Below are 20,144 nucleotides of genomic sequence, written 5' to 3' on the forward strand. Positions count from 1 at the left end.
GTGCCCATCAGGCTCCAACGCCCCCTATGGGCTGATGGACAGTGTCAACAAGGCCGGCCCTGTTTTACCCGTTGCCTTGGTAACTCCGCCCCTCAAGGTTTATGGTGCGGTGAGGAGTTGCGGCCATCCCATAGTGCGCTAGCGCCTAAAAACGGCGGCGGAGGAACCGGGGACGGGGACAGCGGAGAGGGAACACGCAAGCGTTGTGTTTGCGTGTTTCCTCCGGGATACTGCTAGGAGAACGCCTCCAGGACCAGAGGAATCTGGCAGGGGATTCACGCCAAGGCCAGGAATATAAAGAAAGATGGAAAGCGTGCAGATCCGTAGCTCATAAAAGGCGACCAGAGACCGTCAATGACCCCCATGACCCGTTTCCAAGGCATACTTACCGGTAATTCCCTTGAAAAATCAACAGGGAGCTGATATTAAATAAAGCCCATCTCCTAGGAAATCAGACATCAGTCCCCTTACACAGCAGAACGCTTTACGCTGCAGTAAGTAGGAGAGGACAAGTCAGCTGACACAATGCGAGGGACTGGGGGGAGGCCAGAATCCCATTACGGGAAAACCTTATTAATGCAGTTTGGTTTTATTCGGTCTTCTGAATTATTTGGCGCCTGTATGTGCACACTAAGGTTTCTTTGAGTTTTCTCGTGGCAATGGCTGATTTGGCAGCAAGATTCATTGACGCAGTCTCTCGTAGAAGGATAGAGTAAGACAAAGAGCACTTGTGGTTTGAACCTATGGTTCAACAGTAAATACATGGGATCCCTCATAAACCCAAACTAACAAACCACCTGCATGTGTTGCACCTGAGGAAAGACGCGTGTAAGAAGCTGCTCGCTCGAACACCCTGTCCTGACAGAGAGGTTCTTAGGAGATGGTCTGTGAAGAAATTAAATATATCTCTATAACCAAAGAGACTCAGAGCCCGGGCGAGAAACCCTTTACGGCTTTTTTACGATTAGGTGGGTTAAGGTGGACCTCGTAGGGTCAGCTGAGAGCGGGGATGGTGTGGGGTTAAGGTGTACCTCCTAGGTCAGCTGGGAGAGGGGTTTGTGCGGGGCTACGGTGGGCCTCTTACCCTGAGGATCTGGTCCCCCTCCTCCAGGCCCTCCTTGGCAGCAGGGCTGTCCTCCAACACCCCGGCCACGAAGATGCCCACGTCGTTCCCCCCGGCCAGCCGCAGACCCACACTCTCGCCCTTCTTGAACTTCACCAGCTTCATGCTGGGCCTGGGACACGGGACAGGGTGGGACAAGAGACAGGGTGGGACATGGGACAGAGTGGGACAGGGTGGGACACGGGAGGGGTGGGACACAGGGTGTTGGTTACACACGCTGATTCCTCTAGGACTAGGTTTCTCCAGTCTCAAAGTTCCATTGTTGCTGTATTTCACATGAGTTACATTTATTTAAAATTAAAAAATGTTAAATCATTGAAAAGACATTTTATTACTATTTTGTTCAGGATAATCAACAACCGTGGTAAATCCTATGCATCATATTGTGCAGTAGATACGTATGTGAGCAGAGATATGTGGTGTTGTTGTGTTCAGACCAAGAGACCTCGTTCTAGATCACAACACGGTGTCGCTTTGAGACAATAACTTCTCCTGAGATATTGAAACGACAGAGGCGTCTAGAAGAGAGACACAACCGCATAACCTGGCGTCGGGACAGGCGTACCGTAGGATGCTGTCGTCGTGGGCGGCGCTGGGCACGGGGGCGTCGGCGGGGCTGACGGGCAGGTCCACGTCCGGCTGGCCGGGCTGGGCGTACACCGGTTTGGGCTCTGAGGACCAGACACACCGTGACGCGCACGTTCTCAACGAGGACACAGCGGCCGATTCCCGGCCCGACCAATGTGGTTTATGTTTACATTTAGGGGATCTTGCAGACAGTTTTATACTGAGTAACTTACAACCGATCATGCACACATTCACCACCGGTGGAGGAGTCAACCACGCAGGGCGGCAGCCAGTTCGTCGGGAGCAGTCAGGGTGAGGTGCCCTGCTCAGGAACACCTTGACACTCCCCTCCTAGCAAGCTAGGAGGGGATTGAACTAGCGACCTTCCAGTTACCAGCCAACCCGCTCTAGCTCCTGAGCTACTAACATCCCCCACGCCTGCCTGTGCCAGTGTGTTCCACTCACAAACACTGGTCCTCTGGTGCCTCGTTCGTCCTCTCCCACTGCGAGCCGCTCTCTAACCCCCGGTCTTCATGAGTTATGATTTGTTGCCTTTCTCTCTGTATATAGAGTTAAGGGAAAGCACTAAACTGAAACCGCAGGGGGAATAAGTACGGCCGGACGGGGGGGGTTTATGGAGAGCGCTTGGAGCCGAGTGCCGATCTTGGTTTGTTTTCCAAAGTGTCGATGGGAGCGGAATCCACGCCCTCTGGCGCTCCGATCAAACAAAGCCCCGATACACGCAGAAACACTCTTCTTTACCCTGCTAGGACATACAGAGCCCCTGACACACACACACACACACTCTACTTTACCCTGCCAGGACACGCAGAGCCCCTGAAACAAACTAATACTCTACTTTACCAAGCCAGTACATAAACCAAAGTGTCCAGTTCGTGGAATTCAGAACGACCTCTGAAACAAGCAAAATCAGCAAACAAAAACAAATAAATCTGATAAAGAAATACACCCGTCGAGGCAAGGATGATCAAACACAGAAGGTGGAGGTAAAAAACGTCAGAGATAGCAGACGGCTGCTGGCTGGGAACCTTCCCAGACCACATCAGCCCCAGCACCTCCTCTGCACTCGGCTGGTACTCCTATGCTCCGCAATCTTCTGGGACGCATAGGGAGCGTAGCGTTGCTACGGTCTCTTTCTGTTTTCTTCTGGAGCCCAGCGTTGCTAGGCTCTCTTTGTTTTCATCTGAAGTTTACAAGAAGGTAAACTGCTCCGAGGGCCTGATCTCAGCCCGCTAGCTGGAATTGTTTCGGTTCAGACTACTAATAGAAGTAGTCGTAAGGCACCAACACCATAAAGATCTTGGCCCAGCCATTGCCTACAAAGCCAGGTACTGAAAAACGGTAAACTAGACGTAGACCTGATTGCAGCCACCAACATGATCAGTCATGATTCACCCTTTCATAAAGTCATCCTTTTTAGGCAAAACAACTAGCATCATTGTACAGTCCATTGAAAATAGGGTTTTGTTTTTATATTCACTGGCCACCTGATAATAAATAGCATCAGCCATCCTATGATGAGGACTATGAAGAGCAGAAGGGGTGCATGGGGGTACAGACGCATCACAGAGAAACAGTCTCAGAGCTGAAACCACAGTGAGCATGATGGGTAAGACGGACTCCAGGCCTCACCTGGGAGGGGGGGAAGCTGCTTCTCCTCCCGGGACACAGAGGACTCCATGGGCTTGGGCAGGGGGATCTCCTCAGCGATCTTTGCAGTGGAAGAAGTCTTGGACATCCTTTCATCGTCGCGACTTCTGTGACTGCAGGGAGAAAGACAAACTCGTCCATGTGTGGGGAACTGTGTGTGTGTGTGTGTGTGTGTGTGTGTGTGTGTGTGTGTGTGTGTGTGTGTGTGTGTGTGTGTGTGTGTGTGTGTGTGTGTGTGTGTGTGTGTGTGTGTGTGTATGTGTGTGTGTGTGTGTGCGCGTGTGTGTGTGTGTGTGCGAGAGAACAGAGGCCGGTTGTGTCCTTAGCAGCTGAGCAGACCTTGACCAGATGAACTTGCCAAAGCCCACCGGGCTGCATTGTGGACATGATACACATGAACAAACAGACACACAGATGAAGCCATCAAACCAGCATCTCAAGGCGGGGCTGTGGTCTTGAAGGTCAGGCTGTGCCTCCACACTCTCTTTTGTTTTGTCTATTTTTAGAGCAGCTTATCTAAGGTGCCCGGGGAGGCAGGATTGTGTCCTGCAGGTGAATCTCAGAGCGTTGCTCTGCATGAGGTCCTTGGTAAGGGAATGTCCTTAAATGATCACAAAGGTGAAGTCGTCAGGCCCCTCTGTACACAAGCACCACTAGTCTGACGGTGTGGTAAAGAATTAAAGCTTTCTTATCTGATAAGGCTCAATTCAATACCATTAAGTATACTTCTGAGCTAGGAGTTAAGAAATTGTAGAAAGGGGGATGCATAAATATTTTATTACCAGCCCATATATTTTAGCTTAATTACTGTATTTTCAATAGGATAAGGCCATAACAACACCTGATGTTGAAATGTGACCTCTACCTGAATAGCGCGTCTCTATCAGTCAGACAGTGATAAAGAAACAAAGGAATAGGTGAAACGTGTGATGTTAATACACAAAGTGCTAGTCGTAAATATTTGAAATGGTAGCAGCAGTTACTATTCAATGTGCTAGCATGTTGACTGTCTGCTTTAAAAAGAACAACCTCTATCTGGATAAGGTTTCCCAATGTTGTGCAATCTCAACTTTGTCATTGAATTATTTTTTCTCATTTCATAAGGTGAATGAAGTAACCTCTTGTTGTGCCATATTTGATAATAAATATAGTGTCTGTTATAGACAACAGTAACTCTCTGCCATGACAGTACTACTTGGTCTGTTTAAGAAGGACAAGCTTGTGTCATTGCCATTCATGTATCCGGCGTCCCCAAAGGAAAGCCAACAATGCGACCATGTCTCCTACCGCCTTGTAGCGTCTACACAAGCATCATCTGTGTACCAAAGAGCAGAGGCACCACGTCGCTTACCTTCGGCGCCATAGACTTCCATTGTTGTCCCAAAGCACACAGTGACCCAGCCATAGAGCCGTATTGATGGAGGGAGAAGAAGGGGGAGGGGCTGGTGACATTGATGGAGGTTGATGGCTCTTCATTTCCTCATTGTTGGGGTCATATTGTCGTCTTACAAATGCAGTGTTTGTACCCCAAAGCTACTGCACCATCGACAAACGGATTATGTGACACTACTTTCTCAGGGCCACACAAAAGGGAGGCTTCATAATTAATGTATTATACAATTCTATAGTCACGTGAATCATAACACTGGTGACTCCAGCAAAAATCCAGTCTGTGCGCTGGGATTGATATCTCCTTCCAAAGGCAGCCTGAGATCATGTCGTACACGGTAAATGTTAAATAATTGAACGGAATAAATGTACTAGTCTACAACATTACATCATGCTGCATCTACGTCTAAAGGGAAATCAACCACTACAGCTACACCAAGCCTTACTAATCCCACTATTAACTATTCATAAACTATACATCTCTGGAGAAAAGGAATACCAACTCACGGGATTCTCCAACTGTCAGATCATAAAGGGGACATAAACAGCATAATAAATCAGGAGGATGAGATGGAAACGCTTGTTCTTTTGAAACCAGACGCCACTTGAAGAAGTTGGCTCTCCCACTAGCAGGGATACTTTCATCAAAAGATAAAAGGCATCACGTAGGACGGCCCCCCAGAAGAGATAGAACACCAGGAACATACAAACAGAGACCACCCAGCACTAACGGGAGCCACCATTTCAGAGGCGCTGGGGTCTTCTAAACATAACGGCTATCAGTTGTCTTCCTTCATCTGTTGGGAAGCGGCCATCTTAATGTCCCGTCAACGTTGTTGTTGTTGTTGTTGTTGTTGTTGTTGTTGTGCAGGCGGACTGGCCTACCTGCCATTGCTGATCTGCGGCGGGGAGTGTCTGGAGTGGTCGGAGGGCTCTGAGCGGCGGTCGGGAGAGCGGGAACGGCTGCTGCGGCGTCTGTCATGTGATCGATTGGAATGGTCGGACGCCAGCGAATGGATATCTGAAATGTCTGACGGAAACACGAGTGGCTGTCAGCACCTGGGTGGGCAGTGGGGGGGGGGGGGGCATGCCTGGGGGGGGGGGGGGGTGTACATGGCGGCGTGGCTGAGGAGCCGACTCACCGTCCCTGTCAGAGGCGTTGGCGGAGGGAATGCTGTCGTCGAGGTCAGGGATGTTGAGCAGCGTTGCCCTGTCGTCCCGCTGCACCACCATTTTTAGCTTGCCCTTTGACCTCTCTATCAGCTTCTTGGCATCTATCAAGGAGAGGTTCTCCGTCACCGTGCCGTTAATCTGAGGCGGGCGGGACAGAGAGAGAGATTGCAGTCAGCACATTATTTCTACTCTGGGTACAGTCACCAGCTGATGTGGTTCATGGTGAGGAATATTCACAATATACTAATATATTGTATTTCCTACTGTAAAAATGTCATTTAAAAGAAGATCTGAAGTAACATTTGTGAAACAACTTCAGCAGTCTGGTTCATCATTACTAGGAGGTTGAGCGGGGGTGACTCGGTCTCTGATGACAGGAGATCAATAATGGGATTTAGCGGACAGTGTGTCTCTTATGACCTTGGGGTGGCAGGTTGCAGATTGAACATGCGGCCTGACCTCAAACCCTACAGACTCCCGGGACTTCCTATTCCACAACAAGTTCCATGGGAATTAAATGGGAAGAATTCTCCATGTTTCCCCCTCCCATTGATACCCCACACGAGGCGCAGTTGACAAAGACCGTCAACCGATTCAGATCCTTAAATGTCTAGTCATCAATGTGTCACACCCCCCCCCCCCCCCCCCCCCCATCCCGGGCCCCATCCGGCTCACCTCCCCCCACCCCCCCACGCCCGGCCTCCCTCTCCCCCCCTCCCCCCCTGCCCCAGCCCAGCCCAGCCCGGCCTCCCTCCCCCCGGCCTCACCTTCAGCACCACGTCTCCCTCCTGGATGTTGCCGTCCCGGAACGCCAGGCTCTCGGGGGAGATGTCCTTGACGAAGATGTGGCTGGCCAGGCGCAGGCCATATTCTGCTTACAGAGTGAACGACAGCAACAGAGAGCATGTCAGCACAGGGCCGAGCGGCCCCCCGACCGGCCCGCCCGCCCCCCCTCGCCGGGACTTGGCCTTCAGGGGCGCCGTCTTAAGAAGATTAATCGCTCTTTGACTTGGATTTATTGGGCTTTGCTTTAATTTAATTTAGACTATGGTCGGGCAGCTCCCTCATCCTGCCAACTCAATAATCACAATCCCAGGGTCCTTGGGTCTATACTTAGCGCCGACCAAAGTGGGACCGTCTTGCATGTAGCGGGAATTTACGAGCCGGTAAAGTGCGGCGGCGTTGTCCTGAGGCCCGGCGGGCGGCGCCGTCCTCCCGGAGTTTGAGAGGCTCACCTTCATTCTTGCGGGACTTGACGAGCGTGACCTTGGCGGGCCGCGGCGGCGGCGGCACGTGCTGGCCGCGGCGGTCGGCGCGCGGGGACGGGCTCCTCTCCCGGGACACACTGCGCTCCCGCTCGCGGTCCCGGCGGCCGCCGCTGCGCCCGCTGCGGCGGCCCGTGGCCCCGCCCACGGCGCTGTAGGCGGCGCTGTAGGCCCCGCTGCGGGCGCTGCGCGTCTCGTAGATCTCCTCGTCGTAGCTGTCCTCCTCCTCGTCGTGCTCCGACATGGTTTCCCGCTCGCCCAGCCGGCCCATGGGCACGTGCACCTTCCTCTTTCGCCTGATTGTCTGACGGGGGCGGAGACAAGAGGACGCAACTCAGAGCTGGGTAACAGACGGCTCCGTCCCCCGGCCCCCCCCCACACATACCTCAAGTCAACACGCAGCTCGTAAAAACAACAACAACAACCTTTACATTAAACGCTGGAGGGACCCCGGCGGTCCTGGGTATGGACCGCCCCTTCAGCTTGCCTGCCTAACCTCGCTCTGGGCTTTGGTCTCCATCACATCCTTTTTGCATCCATCATTCCCTGACTCCTTGTGTACATTCTTTCCTTCAACATGCCAATAGGTTTGAGAAGATGTCGCGTGGCAGCACCATATCGACGACACTCACAATTTTTGCATTCTTCCCGCTCTTGCGGAGCTGCTGGACGGCGTAGGCGTGCTCCACGTTGTCCATGGACACGGCGTTGACCATGACCACCCTGTCATTCTCCCTGGAGGGCAGAGGGAGGCAGAGCGGCGGTCAGCTGGAGGAACACACTGATGGGTTAGTGTCTGAAGACATGGAGCCAGCGTCTTACTGCAGCAGGCCTTCTGCCGGGCCTCCCTTCAGGACATCTGAGATCACGATGGAGGTCTCGCCGCTCTGGAAGTGAGGGTTATCCCGGCCTCCTGAGATGGCGATGCCAAAGCCAAACCCTGGTGCCTGCACAGAGAGAGCAGTCAGGACCGGCAGGTAGCCGCATCACGGGACAAGGACCAGCTGAACACAGTATGAAGGAATCATGTCTAGAATCCTTGAAAACTGGACTTCAATCATCAGAATTTGCGCTTGGTGTCAGTAAAGAAAAAGGATGATGTTATAAAAGATCCTCTATGAAAAAAGAAAGCCCTTTAATATCAGTATTGGAATATAGACTCAACAACCAATTTCTTTTTGTTAATCAACAGCCAAATTTCAAGATTGGAAAACGTCCACCTGCAACCGAGCAGAGAGATCGTACTAGGGACTGAACAAATCATTAAAACACGCTCATGCTGAATGTTTTCCAGTTGGGCTGTGTTCCTATAAAAGGGAGCGGGGGGGGGTCGGGTGTGAGCAGCGCTGCTAATCTGTGGCGGTTTATTGTGCAGCGGGTCACAAGGGCTGCTGGGGAGAGAGGAGGAGGAAGAGCTCTGTGCTGCTCCGCTCCCCTGACTCTGCACACTCTCCTACAGCTGTGAGCCGCCGCGGTCAGCACCAGGAGAATGGTGCGGTGGTGGTGGGGGGAGTGGGGGGTAGATCAGGGTGAAGGGGTGAGAGAGTGCGAGTGAATGCGGTGAAATACAGACCCTGTGAAGTGTGACTGTGTGCTGTTCCCATATGACAGTCTCCTCCATTGCTGTACTCTGGAAAACAAAAAGCAAGGCACAGAAAGGGTAAGATTCTGATGGTCGAGGGATTTCATTCAGCCAGTGGTGAAGGAGGGATTGGATCCCTTCTCCTGTCCCAGACCTTAAAGCTGATCGGGAAACATCCACATGTTTGTTGCAGGGGACTCTCAACAAACGGTTTCTTGATGGTCTCAGACCATTGAGGGAGACCTGCTATCCCGATTAGGAGTGCCGCTGAAACTGCTTCCTCGTTGGTAAATGACCAACGAGGTTGGCTTCATCATGAAACGCTCCCCAAAGGCAAGTCCCAACACTCCCTTCCACATGCACCACACCAAAAGTGTTCAATCGCATTAATGTGGAAACATCATGATACTTTTTCAACAGCAAAACTAATGAATGGTCGCATGAATTGATACGGCTTGTTTTTTATGAGTTATACAATGCTTCTTCTCTGGACGTCTTAATTGGTTACAACCATGAGGTTCTGGGGACATGAGGAGCCCAGAATGAGGAGCTGAGGAGCCCTCCTTCATTAGACCCAGAGAGGAGAGTCCAAGACTTTAGATGTGACCGTTTCCCTCCTGTTGACCCTTTATAACGGCCACCTGAGTCCCCAAGCCTTTATTTATTTATCTGATTTCTTTCTGCATTGCAGCGAAAGGCAGCCAGAGAATGTGCTGAGCCATGTCCCACAGCCTCCACTGTTTTACTACAGGACCCAAAACCACCCAAAGCAAACACTCGATTTGAGTCAGACCGTATGTAATCCAAAACCATTGACTGAAACATTTACACACGGCGCGATGCGGGCGCGTCTCTCCACTCCCGCCGGCGGGGCGAACTCTGCGTGGGCTGGAGGTCAGCGCATTCTGAGATACAGAAGGATACGAGCTGCCTGGGGATATGATGTTCATATGATCCTGGAAAATATGTACTTCACCACAAATATATAACAAGGGCAGCACAATAAGCATATAATATAGATACAGCATATTCAACTGAATGTGGCGAGCATTGGTTTAAATGTTGACAGACGATATGTGCAGCCGAGGCCTAGCCCCTCATCCCCACACACACGGAGATGAGAGGCTGAGTGAGGCCTTCCTCATGGCCAGCTGCTCACACACAGAGCTGGGCTGACGGGACGGGGACGAGCTGACGGGCAGAGCCCTTCTACCCGGTGTGTTCCTCTGCCTCGTCTCAGTCCTTCTGCGGCGCAGGACTGAAGTGGTTCAGTTCCGTTCTCTACAGCCGGCGTACCCCGGCGCCCAGGGGCCACTCTGGAGAAGAGAAACCCTGAAGCCTGCTGCCACAGAGTTGGAAAGAAATATACGGTGGTAGACGCAGGCAGGACAAGGGGGATAATAGCATGCTTCTGAGCCGGATGGATATAGGAGCAGATCCTCAAGTCCTCTCCTCCCCATGAGCCAGGTGCGTGCTTCTGGCTGACGTCAAAGGGGCGGAGCAGGTCCTCGTACCCTCACACACATCCATCAGAGATTGTCTGTTCAACTCCCTAGCCTAGACACACTAAACCAGATCAGCACACAGTAGTACCCTGCAGTCGATCCACACTTTGTCCGGTCAGCTCCATCCTCCGGGCCCTACACGGCTCTCCTTGAGCGGGCTGCGGGAACAAGGAGCAGCGGACATTAACAGCCCTGGATGGACTGCTGTGACATAAAAGCAGAGCCGTTACATCGCCCTTTATAAATTATATTGGGGGCATTAGGCTGGAAACCAATTTATCCTGGGAGTAGATTTAAGACCTGTGAACAGATGACCTTAAATGGTCAAATCTGTGGCCACTCCGGCCCTAAAGCTGGCCGGACACACACACACACACACACACACACACACACACACACACACACACACACACACACACACACACACACACACACCAAAGGATTTCTGAACTGTTTGTTCCAAAAGCTATGATCACGTTGGGAGAGTTTACCCTACAATGTGACGTGGCTTAATATTACATGCAGTATGCAATATGGATACAGGATGAATAAATACATCTATAATATCTGTGGGTCGTGGTTACCAATATTCAGATGCATAACGTAGTCTTTACTGCTGTTGAAGCCTGCAATGCAGCAAAGGGCCCTGAGTTCTGCTCTTCCTTAAACATATACCATCCCATCATTGATATCAAGAGTATAGGGTCTACAATATTTGGTCAGCAGTTCAGCATATTGCGAGAACACTCAGAGCTCTTCTACCAAACATGGCACCTAAGGAGACTCAGGAACTGAGGGCTTTTGTTCTGACCTCCGGTTCCCTTATTCGTGGGGTAGAACAGTCAGGCTCGTTCCAAGCATCGTTTTGTAGAGGTTTGTGACCGGTGGTCCCGGTACCAGGGGTCTGGGTATAAGTGTTCCCAGGTAGGTGGAGGGGACAATACCTGGCAAACTCACTTCCCCTACCTCCCACTGATACAGGAACAGCAGAAGCCCAGGTACAAACCCTCCACAAGAGCACAAAGGTGAGGTATCGGAAAGGCATTGAAAAGAGTCATTGGCTTGAAAAAAGTCTTCCGATTGTGAATATTAACAGGAGTGCTGAAATCCCTCCTGAAGGTTTGTTCTGAGCGGACCAGGATGTCCCCTACAGCGGATCAGTGCAGTGGAAATGCTGATGCATTAGACCTTTAATACTTTTGCTTTGGATTTATAGGTGCTTTTCACTGAACTGGAAGGCTAATAAAATACAAGGGCACTACATAATTTCATTTGCAACCACGAAGAAACTATGGCTCCCAAATCATACACACACAGCACACACACACACACACTTCCCTTTGGGGACGGAACCTTCACCTCATGCTTTGCCCTGTTAACGAGTTGCCTGACACGTAAAGGCTGAATAAAGTTAAATATTTTCCAAAAGTGAGGTGAAAAAAATAATTTAAGGTAATCAGGATACATTATGTAAAGTTTCTGAACATATTAAAGGGATGCCATCTACAGGGCCGATCTCCATTCATGGGGACATGCTTGAACAACGATACCTACAAACATTTCTTACCCTAGCCAAGCTAACAGGTTAAGTGTTACTTCTCCAGTCACTTCTCTGCCCGTCCCACACACAGCAGAGAGCTACGGTGGGTCTGCTCTCAGAAGTGTCCCCCATAAGCTGTGCTGTGCCCTCTTGGCCCGCTTGTAGTCCACCGTTTCACTATCTAGTCATTGAGGAGTTCTTGTGGCCCTCTTGTACATCGCCCTTTATGGCCACGGCCAACGCGTGCCAACAGAAACTCCACGGAGTGGAGCCAGTGCTGGCAGCCCCTGGCCGCTGAAGGGACAGCACGACGGCTGGGTCATGCAAGGGGGATTAGAACCAGGCAACCAACGCGGTCACACAGATGGAGCGAGCAGCCGAGCATGGGTGATAGGAGAGGAACGCCATGGCCAGAACCCACCATATGTATTCAACAGAAACACACAAGCAACATGGTCATATTAGCAGATTCATTTGAAGTGATAAGACATGCACCATAAATATCTGTCAGATGAATTAACCCCAGATAATGGGAAATCTGTGTTACTATGAATAATGATGTATTGTTCAGATAAAACATTTTTCTAGTGCGACGAATAGAGTTGATAATTCAAGGCCAATATTGCTTCCAGTGGCTTAGCTGTCGGGCTTAAAAGGAGCCATGTGCTTTGGTTTCCTAGTATTAGGGAACGAAATAGCAAACATGTCATCCCCGGTTTGGTTTTTCACAGTCGCAGAAAGACTACTGCATGACTGCTACTTGCATTACGAGTTCAGCACGGTTTTCCAAAGGAGGGAATCAAGTCGACTAGTTTTAACTAAGGATGCAGGAGATACCAGAAACTCGAATAGAATACATTCTCAACCAGTATGACCTTGAGCAACGGTGTGCAAAAACAAGTCTGCGATAGTTTAAACCAATGCACAACTATCGAGTTATCTTCAGTTCATCCTGTATAATATGCACAGTCTATGGGCTTAACAGCCACACAGGAGCTCCACTGATATTTGTACCTGCTTTTCCCTGTCGTATAGCTAGCAGGAAACACTTCTCAACAGTTCTCAACATATGAATGTTATATTCATTGGGAACATTGTTGAAACGTGAGACGAATCCTGTTCGATTGTATTTGAATTGGGCTATTCTTTAGGACATGGTGCTTGGCCAATTGTGTAGAAGTATTGACACACGATGGCTTTGCAGAGGAGTGCTTCTGCCCGCCGGCCTGCTTGGAGAGTGTCTCAGAGTGTCCACACATCTAGACTCACGGGACTCATCCCGTTAATATCTTTCTAGCTAAAATAACACTTTCAAACCACTTAACTGCTATTGAGATGTGTGTCAACAACATTATTCCATGCCGAAGGCTTTATTTTGGACCATTTCATTATATATCCTGATTCCTCACTTTACCACAACACATAATATGTTATAAAATAGATTTTCTAAACTATAATGAAATATAATTTATTCAAATATTTTTTGTAATCGTTCATGGTTTGCTCGTTCTTGTTTATTCAAGTACATGTTTGCGTACCCATTCTTAACATGACAAATCTTCAGTTTGACGCGTGTTTCCTTTTTTAGTGACGCAAGTTAATGGGACCCAGACTAAAGGTTATAAAATTATGTGTTATTTTATTGAAAAAAAATCCATATTGTGCTTTCCTATGGCAATCTTCCACCTTTGCATGCATTAGGATGAGAGGGAAAACAATAACCTAATTACCCAATGTTTTTAACAGTACTGGTTGACATGCTGTGAAATAACATTAACACCAACCAAGACATTTAACTTAACCAACTCTAGTAGTTTGGCTGCAGGAGTTCAGGCCTAAGGAACATTAAGAGTATTATTAATCAAGAAGAGTATTACGATAAAAAGGCCCGATCAAGCTTGCTGATGAGAGAGAGAAATTGGACTGAAACAATGGTTATAGCTTAATACAAGCCTGACAGTTTGCCCAAGGTGGTTCATCCTCTGATTAACCAGCGAGATGTGATGCAGCTGCATGGTTTAGGGGCACGGCAGAATCTTATTTAATTTTGGCTACCATGGGACAGCGATTCTAAGAATAACCATGAGTAATTCTGCCGTTGTGATGTGCTGCAACATAGTTAAGTGAGAACTGCTGGATGAATGCTGGTGAACACAGACCGTCTCTCAACACCCAGAGTTAACAGCAACATGTGACACCAGAATACTGATGGACTCCGTCGGCTCCCCTACGCCCAATATAAACAAGTAGGATTTCTCTTTTCCGACCAGCTGATGGTTAATTCTGACGAATTCATCAAATACTGGAACTAGCAAACCCTTCACCATGTTTGATCCTAAAGGAGTAGCAGAATGGGTGCTCACACCAAGAGGAACAACATCCAAAAGAGAACTCACTGCATTGTCCTGCATTGTAGTGGGGGTCCATCCAGCGACTAAAAACACCCCGTCACTTCAACAATGACAACCACACATACACACAGAAGAGGGTCCGGGACTTGGACAGGGGAACACAAGTCAAATCAAAACTCAGAGCAACGTTTTAGATGAGATGTTGAGATCAACACAACAAAAAACTGTGATGACAGGAAACCAGCCAGCCCAGCTTATGGTTCATAACTTTCTATTAGTTTGGGCCTACTGGTATACAATCCAACTTCAGCTCATCTAAAAATGTAAAAAAAAAAAAAAGGTCTCGTCCAGTGGAGACACAACGGCCTGCAGAACACGTGTTTGAGTTGCAGCCTGAGCCGACTGTGGGACTGAACTCTTACCTGCTCAATTGCAGCCCAGGTAAAAACGAGCACCATCAGATTGATTGATGAGTTCAGGGATTGAAAACGATGTGCCTATGACTGCTGACATCTGCTGAAACTCGCCTGCCTCTGGGAATAAAGCTATTCAAATGCTGGTCGGAGGAGCATGCTGTAGCACCAGGGAGGGGGTCCCAGGGGGGGCCAGTGACGCTCTGCACATAGGATGGGGTTCAGCCCACTACACTGCAGCTCTGCTACCGAGGAGCGTGGTAGAGGGCTGCAGCATCACCTTACAGATCAAAGGTACATTTACAACACATAGAACTGATTACAGTTAAAGAACATTAGCAGCCACTGAATAAAGGAATGGATAAATGACTAGGACTTCTGCAACATTGCTTTCAACGTGTTGAACTCTAAGAATCAGAGCATCTCTTTTAAGGCAAGTCATGTCTGTAGTATGTTTACATAAAATGTCAAAAGGTACTTACATCTGTGTATGTGGGTCATCACAGCAGACGTGTAAAAACAAAAACAAAAAAAATAGGCTTCCCACACTCAGAGTCTGCTCCCTAAATACAGTCAGAGACTATTAAGTTTTAAAAAATAAAGAAAGCTTCAGTGTCCCTCCAGCAGAGCTCTACAGTAGGAGCTGGGTGCGTTCCTCCCCATTACACCCCCCTCTCCGTGCCTCTTGGCTCCGGGAGCGTCTCGAGGCGGAGCTACGGGGCAGGCAGGCCAAGCCCCGCGTCAGAGACACGCTGCGTTCACCACTACACCGTCACCGTCACCGCCTCCGTCTCCGTCTCCCTGCTGGATCTCTGCTCTCTCTCCCAACATCCTTCTGTTCATTTCTTCCCACACTTCCTCTCCCTTTGTCGTCTCCACGCTCAGAGGACGGAGGCGAGTCCCTCCTGGCGGAGCAGTGTGTGGGATCTGCAGTGCTGCTGCTGCTACAGCATGGGGCTCCTCTGAGCTAGCATCCAGCCGCAGTGTAAACTGCTGTATCGGAGTTAACCCTCGCAGCGCCGCAGCCACGGCAGAGCCCCATCAATCCACCCTGCGTGTGGTACATCACAATAATGACCTTCCTGCACCGGTGTGCTGCATCACATGCATAAATTAGGGCCGACATTAACAATTACAAGGCGAAACACGTTAGCAAAGACAACACAGAGCTAGCCCTAGAGGAGCCATGCAGTAGTGGTACTGCGGATGCGTATCGATACTGCTTATCAGCAATGGAAGAAATAAGCTTTATAAACTTGTTGTTGAGGTGGATTATTAAGGCATAGATAAAACATGTTTTAAAAGCTCCAACCGATAAATTGTGATGTGAAAAATGTGAAGTGGGATTAGAGTCAGGGGAATAGATCAGACTTGTATCAATCCACAGCAGCATAACATGAGCTTCCATAATATGGTCTAAATAAATACATATTCTACCACTACATTATTTTATAAGGATAGCATTGCTAATACAAATGTATTGCTAACATCTGCAGCAAACTGAAGCATTCTGTAGATATTCTGTTACCACTCAAATGCTATTATCTAGTCTAGTGTATCATAATTTACACAATCCATAGACCAGCAGAATCCCTTCCCAAGCAAAAATAAATGTAATATACTGCAATTCCTTTCAATCCACTTGCTGTCAGAGCTGTGTGTGCAACTAGCTGAGCAAAAGTCAGAGCAAAGATGAGCTGGATGCTTAGAAGCCTTGCTCAACAGCCGACAGAGGAGCAACAACAGCATCAGCACCAGTATTCAGCTCTGATGATAAATAATAAGCCTGTATGTCCTTGGTATGCAAAAAAGCCAGTGTGGTTTGCGGAAACCATTACAACTGATTGGGGTTGCAAACAGGGGGCAATAGCACAACTATTCCCTGTATACTGACCCTTATATGTTCAGCCTAATACCTCATATATTGTCAGATGCTTGCACTAAACGTTATGATGTGTGGCTGACAAACCAGCAGGCCACAAACTGATGATCAATCATTTTGTTCAGAAAATAAAACACTTGCCACTTTGTGGAGAATGAAATGTGTGTGCACTTGCCAGGCCGTTGGTCAGGCTATATCCTACCAGGATACATTTACTTCCCTGATTGAGAAGCCATGGGGTGGTGACATTCAGATTCCTTGCATATCTAACCCATTCCACCGAGCCTCCCCACGCAGTCTATAATTAATCATGTCCACAACCACCAGGAGACTCATGTAAGGAACATGGGTGGAAGTCTCTGTAACTCGAACTCCTGCATTCCCACATCCGCTGTACCGCTTCAGCCCTCTGTGTACTACTGCTGGGACCAGGATGTGGTGGAGAACTGGAGAACTAAACCGGCTTCAACCTCTCTAAAGCAACTGTTTTTATTTGGAGCCTCAGTTTCACTATTCTTTGCTGCTTTCATTCACTTTCCTGAATGGTTGAAGGTAAAACCACGGAAACAATACGTCGGAAACAAAAAACGAAAATAAAGTGGGGGACAAGATCCCCTCATCCACCTCCTCCTGCTGCCTTTTCCAGAGCCTGTCCCAGCTGACAGGAGGGGGAGGCAGATAGCCGGCACTAGGACCACACACAGCACTTGGCCATGGCTCGTCTGGGGCCTCAAATTAGCCTTGCTAGCAAGTCTTTCGACTTTGAAAATGGTATTATACATAAGAAACAAATGCCAACAAGTGAACATACAGAGAACTGCAATTAACCTGGACATTTGAAACCTCCAAATAACAAATAGTATGTCTCAAACTTTACTTACATACACCATCTTCAGAATGTCTGAATTATTATTTTTGATTGCATTGGCTTGGGTCACATACAGTCATCACAGACATCTACTGTAGTTATGGAACAGGGAAACAGGCTGAAAAACTAAAGTCTCAAAAAGCATGGATGTATTTCAGAATGCTCAAAATGTACACAAACTGAAATCCTGCTCATCAGCAAACTGCCATACACTACACTATTTCACACTTGGATTAAACAGTGAAAGTCTGTTTTTGTTAATCCTCTAAAGACATCAAGTGCCTGATGTAAAGATACATTTACTCTACATATCGTTTTTGTTTCCCTGTCTTTATTGAGGAAACCCTGCATTATCTTTGAGGGGAGTCAGCACTTCTGAGCCCATGTTACATGATATATTCCTACAGCACTATGATTGAAGGGACCAGAGACACCAGGGTAGCCTTATTGTTAACTTTATTTAACTAGATCCCCCTACATTGTCCATACACACGTACGTTCTGAGCCGCTCGGTGAACAACAGACAGCGTGAGCGGGCGACAGGCCAGGAGGCGCTGGCGTCCCACCGACGCCCTCGGAGGTCGAGGGGAGAGAGGCTCTGACCAGAGAGGAAGGTTTGATTCCCAGACCTGGCTCAACTTTGCTGTACACATACCATTCTACTTTTTGCTGATCCAAAACTGGAAATGGGCTCTTGTTAATAATAAACAGTTGACAAAGAGGATTGACTGTTTGCTAAATGTTTAATTATGTAATCTATTTATATTGCTAGAGATCAAAGTTGTCTCTTTTTCATACAACTTTTAAATTTGTGAGGGCCTAAGATGTCTGTTCGCTCTGTGCATTTACAACTGACCAATAGCTCCTTTAAGATATGCTGATCAAACCGACTTTCTACATAAAAATATTTTACGATAGCTGCAAAATGATCAGAACTACTTGGATATTATTTGTTGCCCACATCGCCCAACCCTACATTATAATTGTCTGTAGGGATGGAAACATCTCATCACTGGTAACAGCGCTGGTCTGAAACCATTCTGAGACCAGCAGTTTCTCTCAAGCACTACTGCAGAGCTCTTTGATGATATAAGCAGAGCCTGGGAATCTGTCTGAAGCACACATGGCCTGAGCCCCTGAACTCAATCAGCCCTGTGGAAGTTATCAGTGCCCCCCACACACACAGCAGGAATGTGCTGATAAGCACAAACGCCCGGCTGCATCCCACTGTCTCTCCCTCACACTGATTTAAGCCAAGACAAAGGGGGCAATAAACGTTTATAAAGGAGCCACGACCACCGTTTAGAGAAAGAACAGATTCTGACTGGAAGGGTTTTAAAATTTGAAAGCCTTAATTATTATAATTATATAGCATCTCCAAATAACAGTTTACAAGTATACAGATTTATACAGGCCTATGCATTAAGCCTGATTGGGATTCTGCATCATTGGAGCCACCATTTCGATACCTGCTGTATTTTGAATGACCTCAGTATGGCCTGGCAATTAGGAAAGGGCTGTCCCGCCTCACATGTAGGCCTACATAGTATCTCAGCATAGGTGACTCCTCTGCAACACATTGCAATGGAGGGTTTATTCAAGTTAATTTTCAGTCTTGGTTTGGTTTCTGTAATGCGTCTCAAAGAAACATTTCCAGTCATCTTGCAAATTGCTCTAAATGCATGCCTTCAGGCAGTGTGTAGCCTAAACCCATTCATTCATATCATTAGAAAGCAGTCCATTATACTTGTCTTCATCTAAATTTGTAGACGACTGATGCACAACTTTTAATTAATAGGACCATTGATGTCCCGGCTTTATCCTTATCTTATTGGAATCTGTTTTACACACTACGGAAATCTATCCAATTTCATCCTATGTGTATGATCTTCATGAATTAAAACATTGACTTCGAACATATTTTAAATCAAATAAATAAGAATGTTTACACTAGAACTAGTTCACATTATATTGTCTAAAGCATGACAGAAAAATAAGCGGCTTCCTGCTCTTTAAGTCGCATATCAATATTCAACAGGTGACCTGGAGGCTGTCTGATCACCAACTTAACCACCAAGGAGGACCTCACGCCCAAACATCTCCTCACACAAGAAGGGCCAGCACCTCCACCACCTCAACACCAGATATTCCCCGCCGCTCCCTGGGTCGATGTGGGTCTCAGTTCTGCAGGACACCAGATAGCCAGCCTCCCAGTAACCTACTAGTTCAGTTCTGCAGGACATCACTCATATAGCCAGCCTCCCAGTAACCTACTAGTTCGGTCCTGCAGGACATTACCAGCCTCCCAGTAACCTACTAGTTCAGTCCTGCAGGACATTACCAGCCTCCCAGTAACCTACCAGTTCAGTTCTGCACGACAGCACTCAGATAGAAAGCCTACCAGTAACCCACCCATCGGAGCTGCTATCCAGCACCAGACCACAACAACCGAGCCACTGGATGACCTTCTGTCTGCAGAGGAACACTAGCATGACGGCTGCCTGCGGGTGTCGGCTCACCCCTCACTGCATGGCTGAAGCAGCAGCACCACTGTTCATAGTGCATTTATCCTCTCTTTTCTAACCAGTGAAGCCTCTTTGGTCAGTGCATCCCTGCTGGCCGACATTTTGTCCCACAGGCTAGCTGTAGCTATCGCTATCTGGTGGTGCGGCACGCAGCGGACTGAGACAGCTGACAGCCCGCTAGTGGTAACCGACCGCGCTCTCTGCACCGCCTGCATAATGTCCGATCAACAATAACAGCGTAGGACGGTGAACGTTGTTGTTAAGCCCCCGTCCACATAGCTGTTAGCTCG

The 20,144-nt window shown here is 48.4% G+C and overlaps 1 protein-coding gene across 12 annotated transcripts in view; it reads right to left on the reverse strand.

Annotated features, from left to right (window-relative positions):
- Positions 1 to 20,144, reverse strand: part of tjp1b (tight junction protein 1b) — a 61,634-nt gene that overhangs the window by 13,989 nt on the left and 27,501 nt on the right. For 7 of the 12 annotated variants that reach the window (XM_030365498.1, XM_030365499.1, XM_030365497.1 and 4 more), the window contains 10 exons: positions 8,762 to 8,818; positions 8,011 to 8,135; positions 7,821 to 7,923; positions 7,159 to 7,492; positions 6,691 to 6,797; positions 5,893 to 6,061; positions 5,636 to 5,780; positions 3,344 to 3,474; positions 1,689 to 1,794; positions 1,085 to 1,235 (listed from right to left, as the gene is read on the reverse strand). In XM_030365498.1, the coding sequence (XP_030221358.1) occupies positions 1,085 to 1,235; positions 1,689 to 1,794; positions 3,344 to 3,474; positions 5,636 to 5,780; positions 5,893 to 6,061; positions 6,691 to 6,797; positions 7,159 to 7,492; positions 7,821 to 7,923; positions 8,011 to 8,135; positions 8,762 to 8,818 (1,428 nt within the window). Of the gene's footprint in view, positions 1 to 1,084; positions 1,236 to 1,688; positions 1,795 to 3,343; positions 3,475 to 5,635; positions 5,781 to 5,892; positions 6,062 to 6,690; positions 6,798 to 7,158; positions 7,493 to 7,820; positions 7,924 to 8,010; positions 8,136 to 8,761; positions 8,819 to 15,061; positions 16,295 to 20,144 lie in introns of those variants that run through there. The other 5 variants (XM_030365505.1, XM_030365495.1, XM_030365502.1 and 2 more) reach the window with 2 other exon arrangements.

Source organism: Gadus morhua, chromosome 9, assembly GCF_902167405.1.
Source record: "Gadus morhua chromosome 9, gadMor3.0, whole genome shotgun sequence".
Classification (NCBI taxonomy): Eukaryota; Metazoa; Chordata; class Actinopteri; order Gadiformes; family Gadidae; genus Gadus; species Gadus morhua.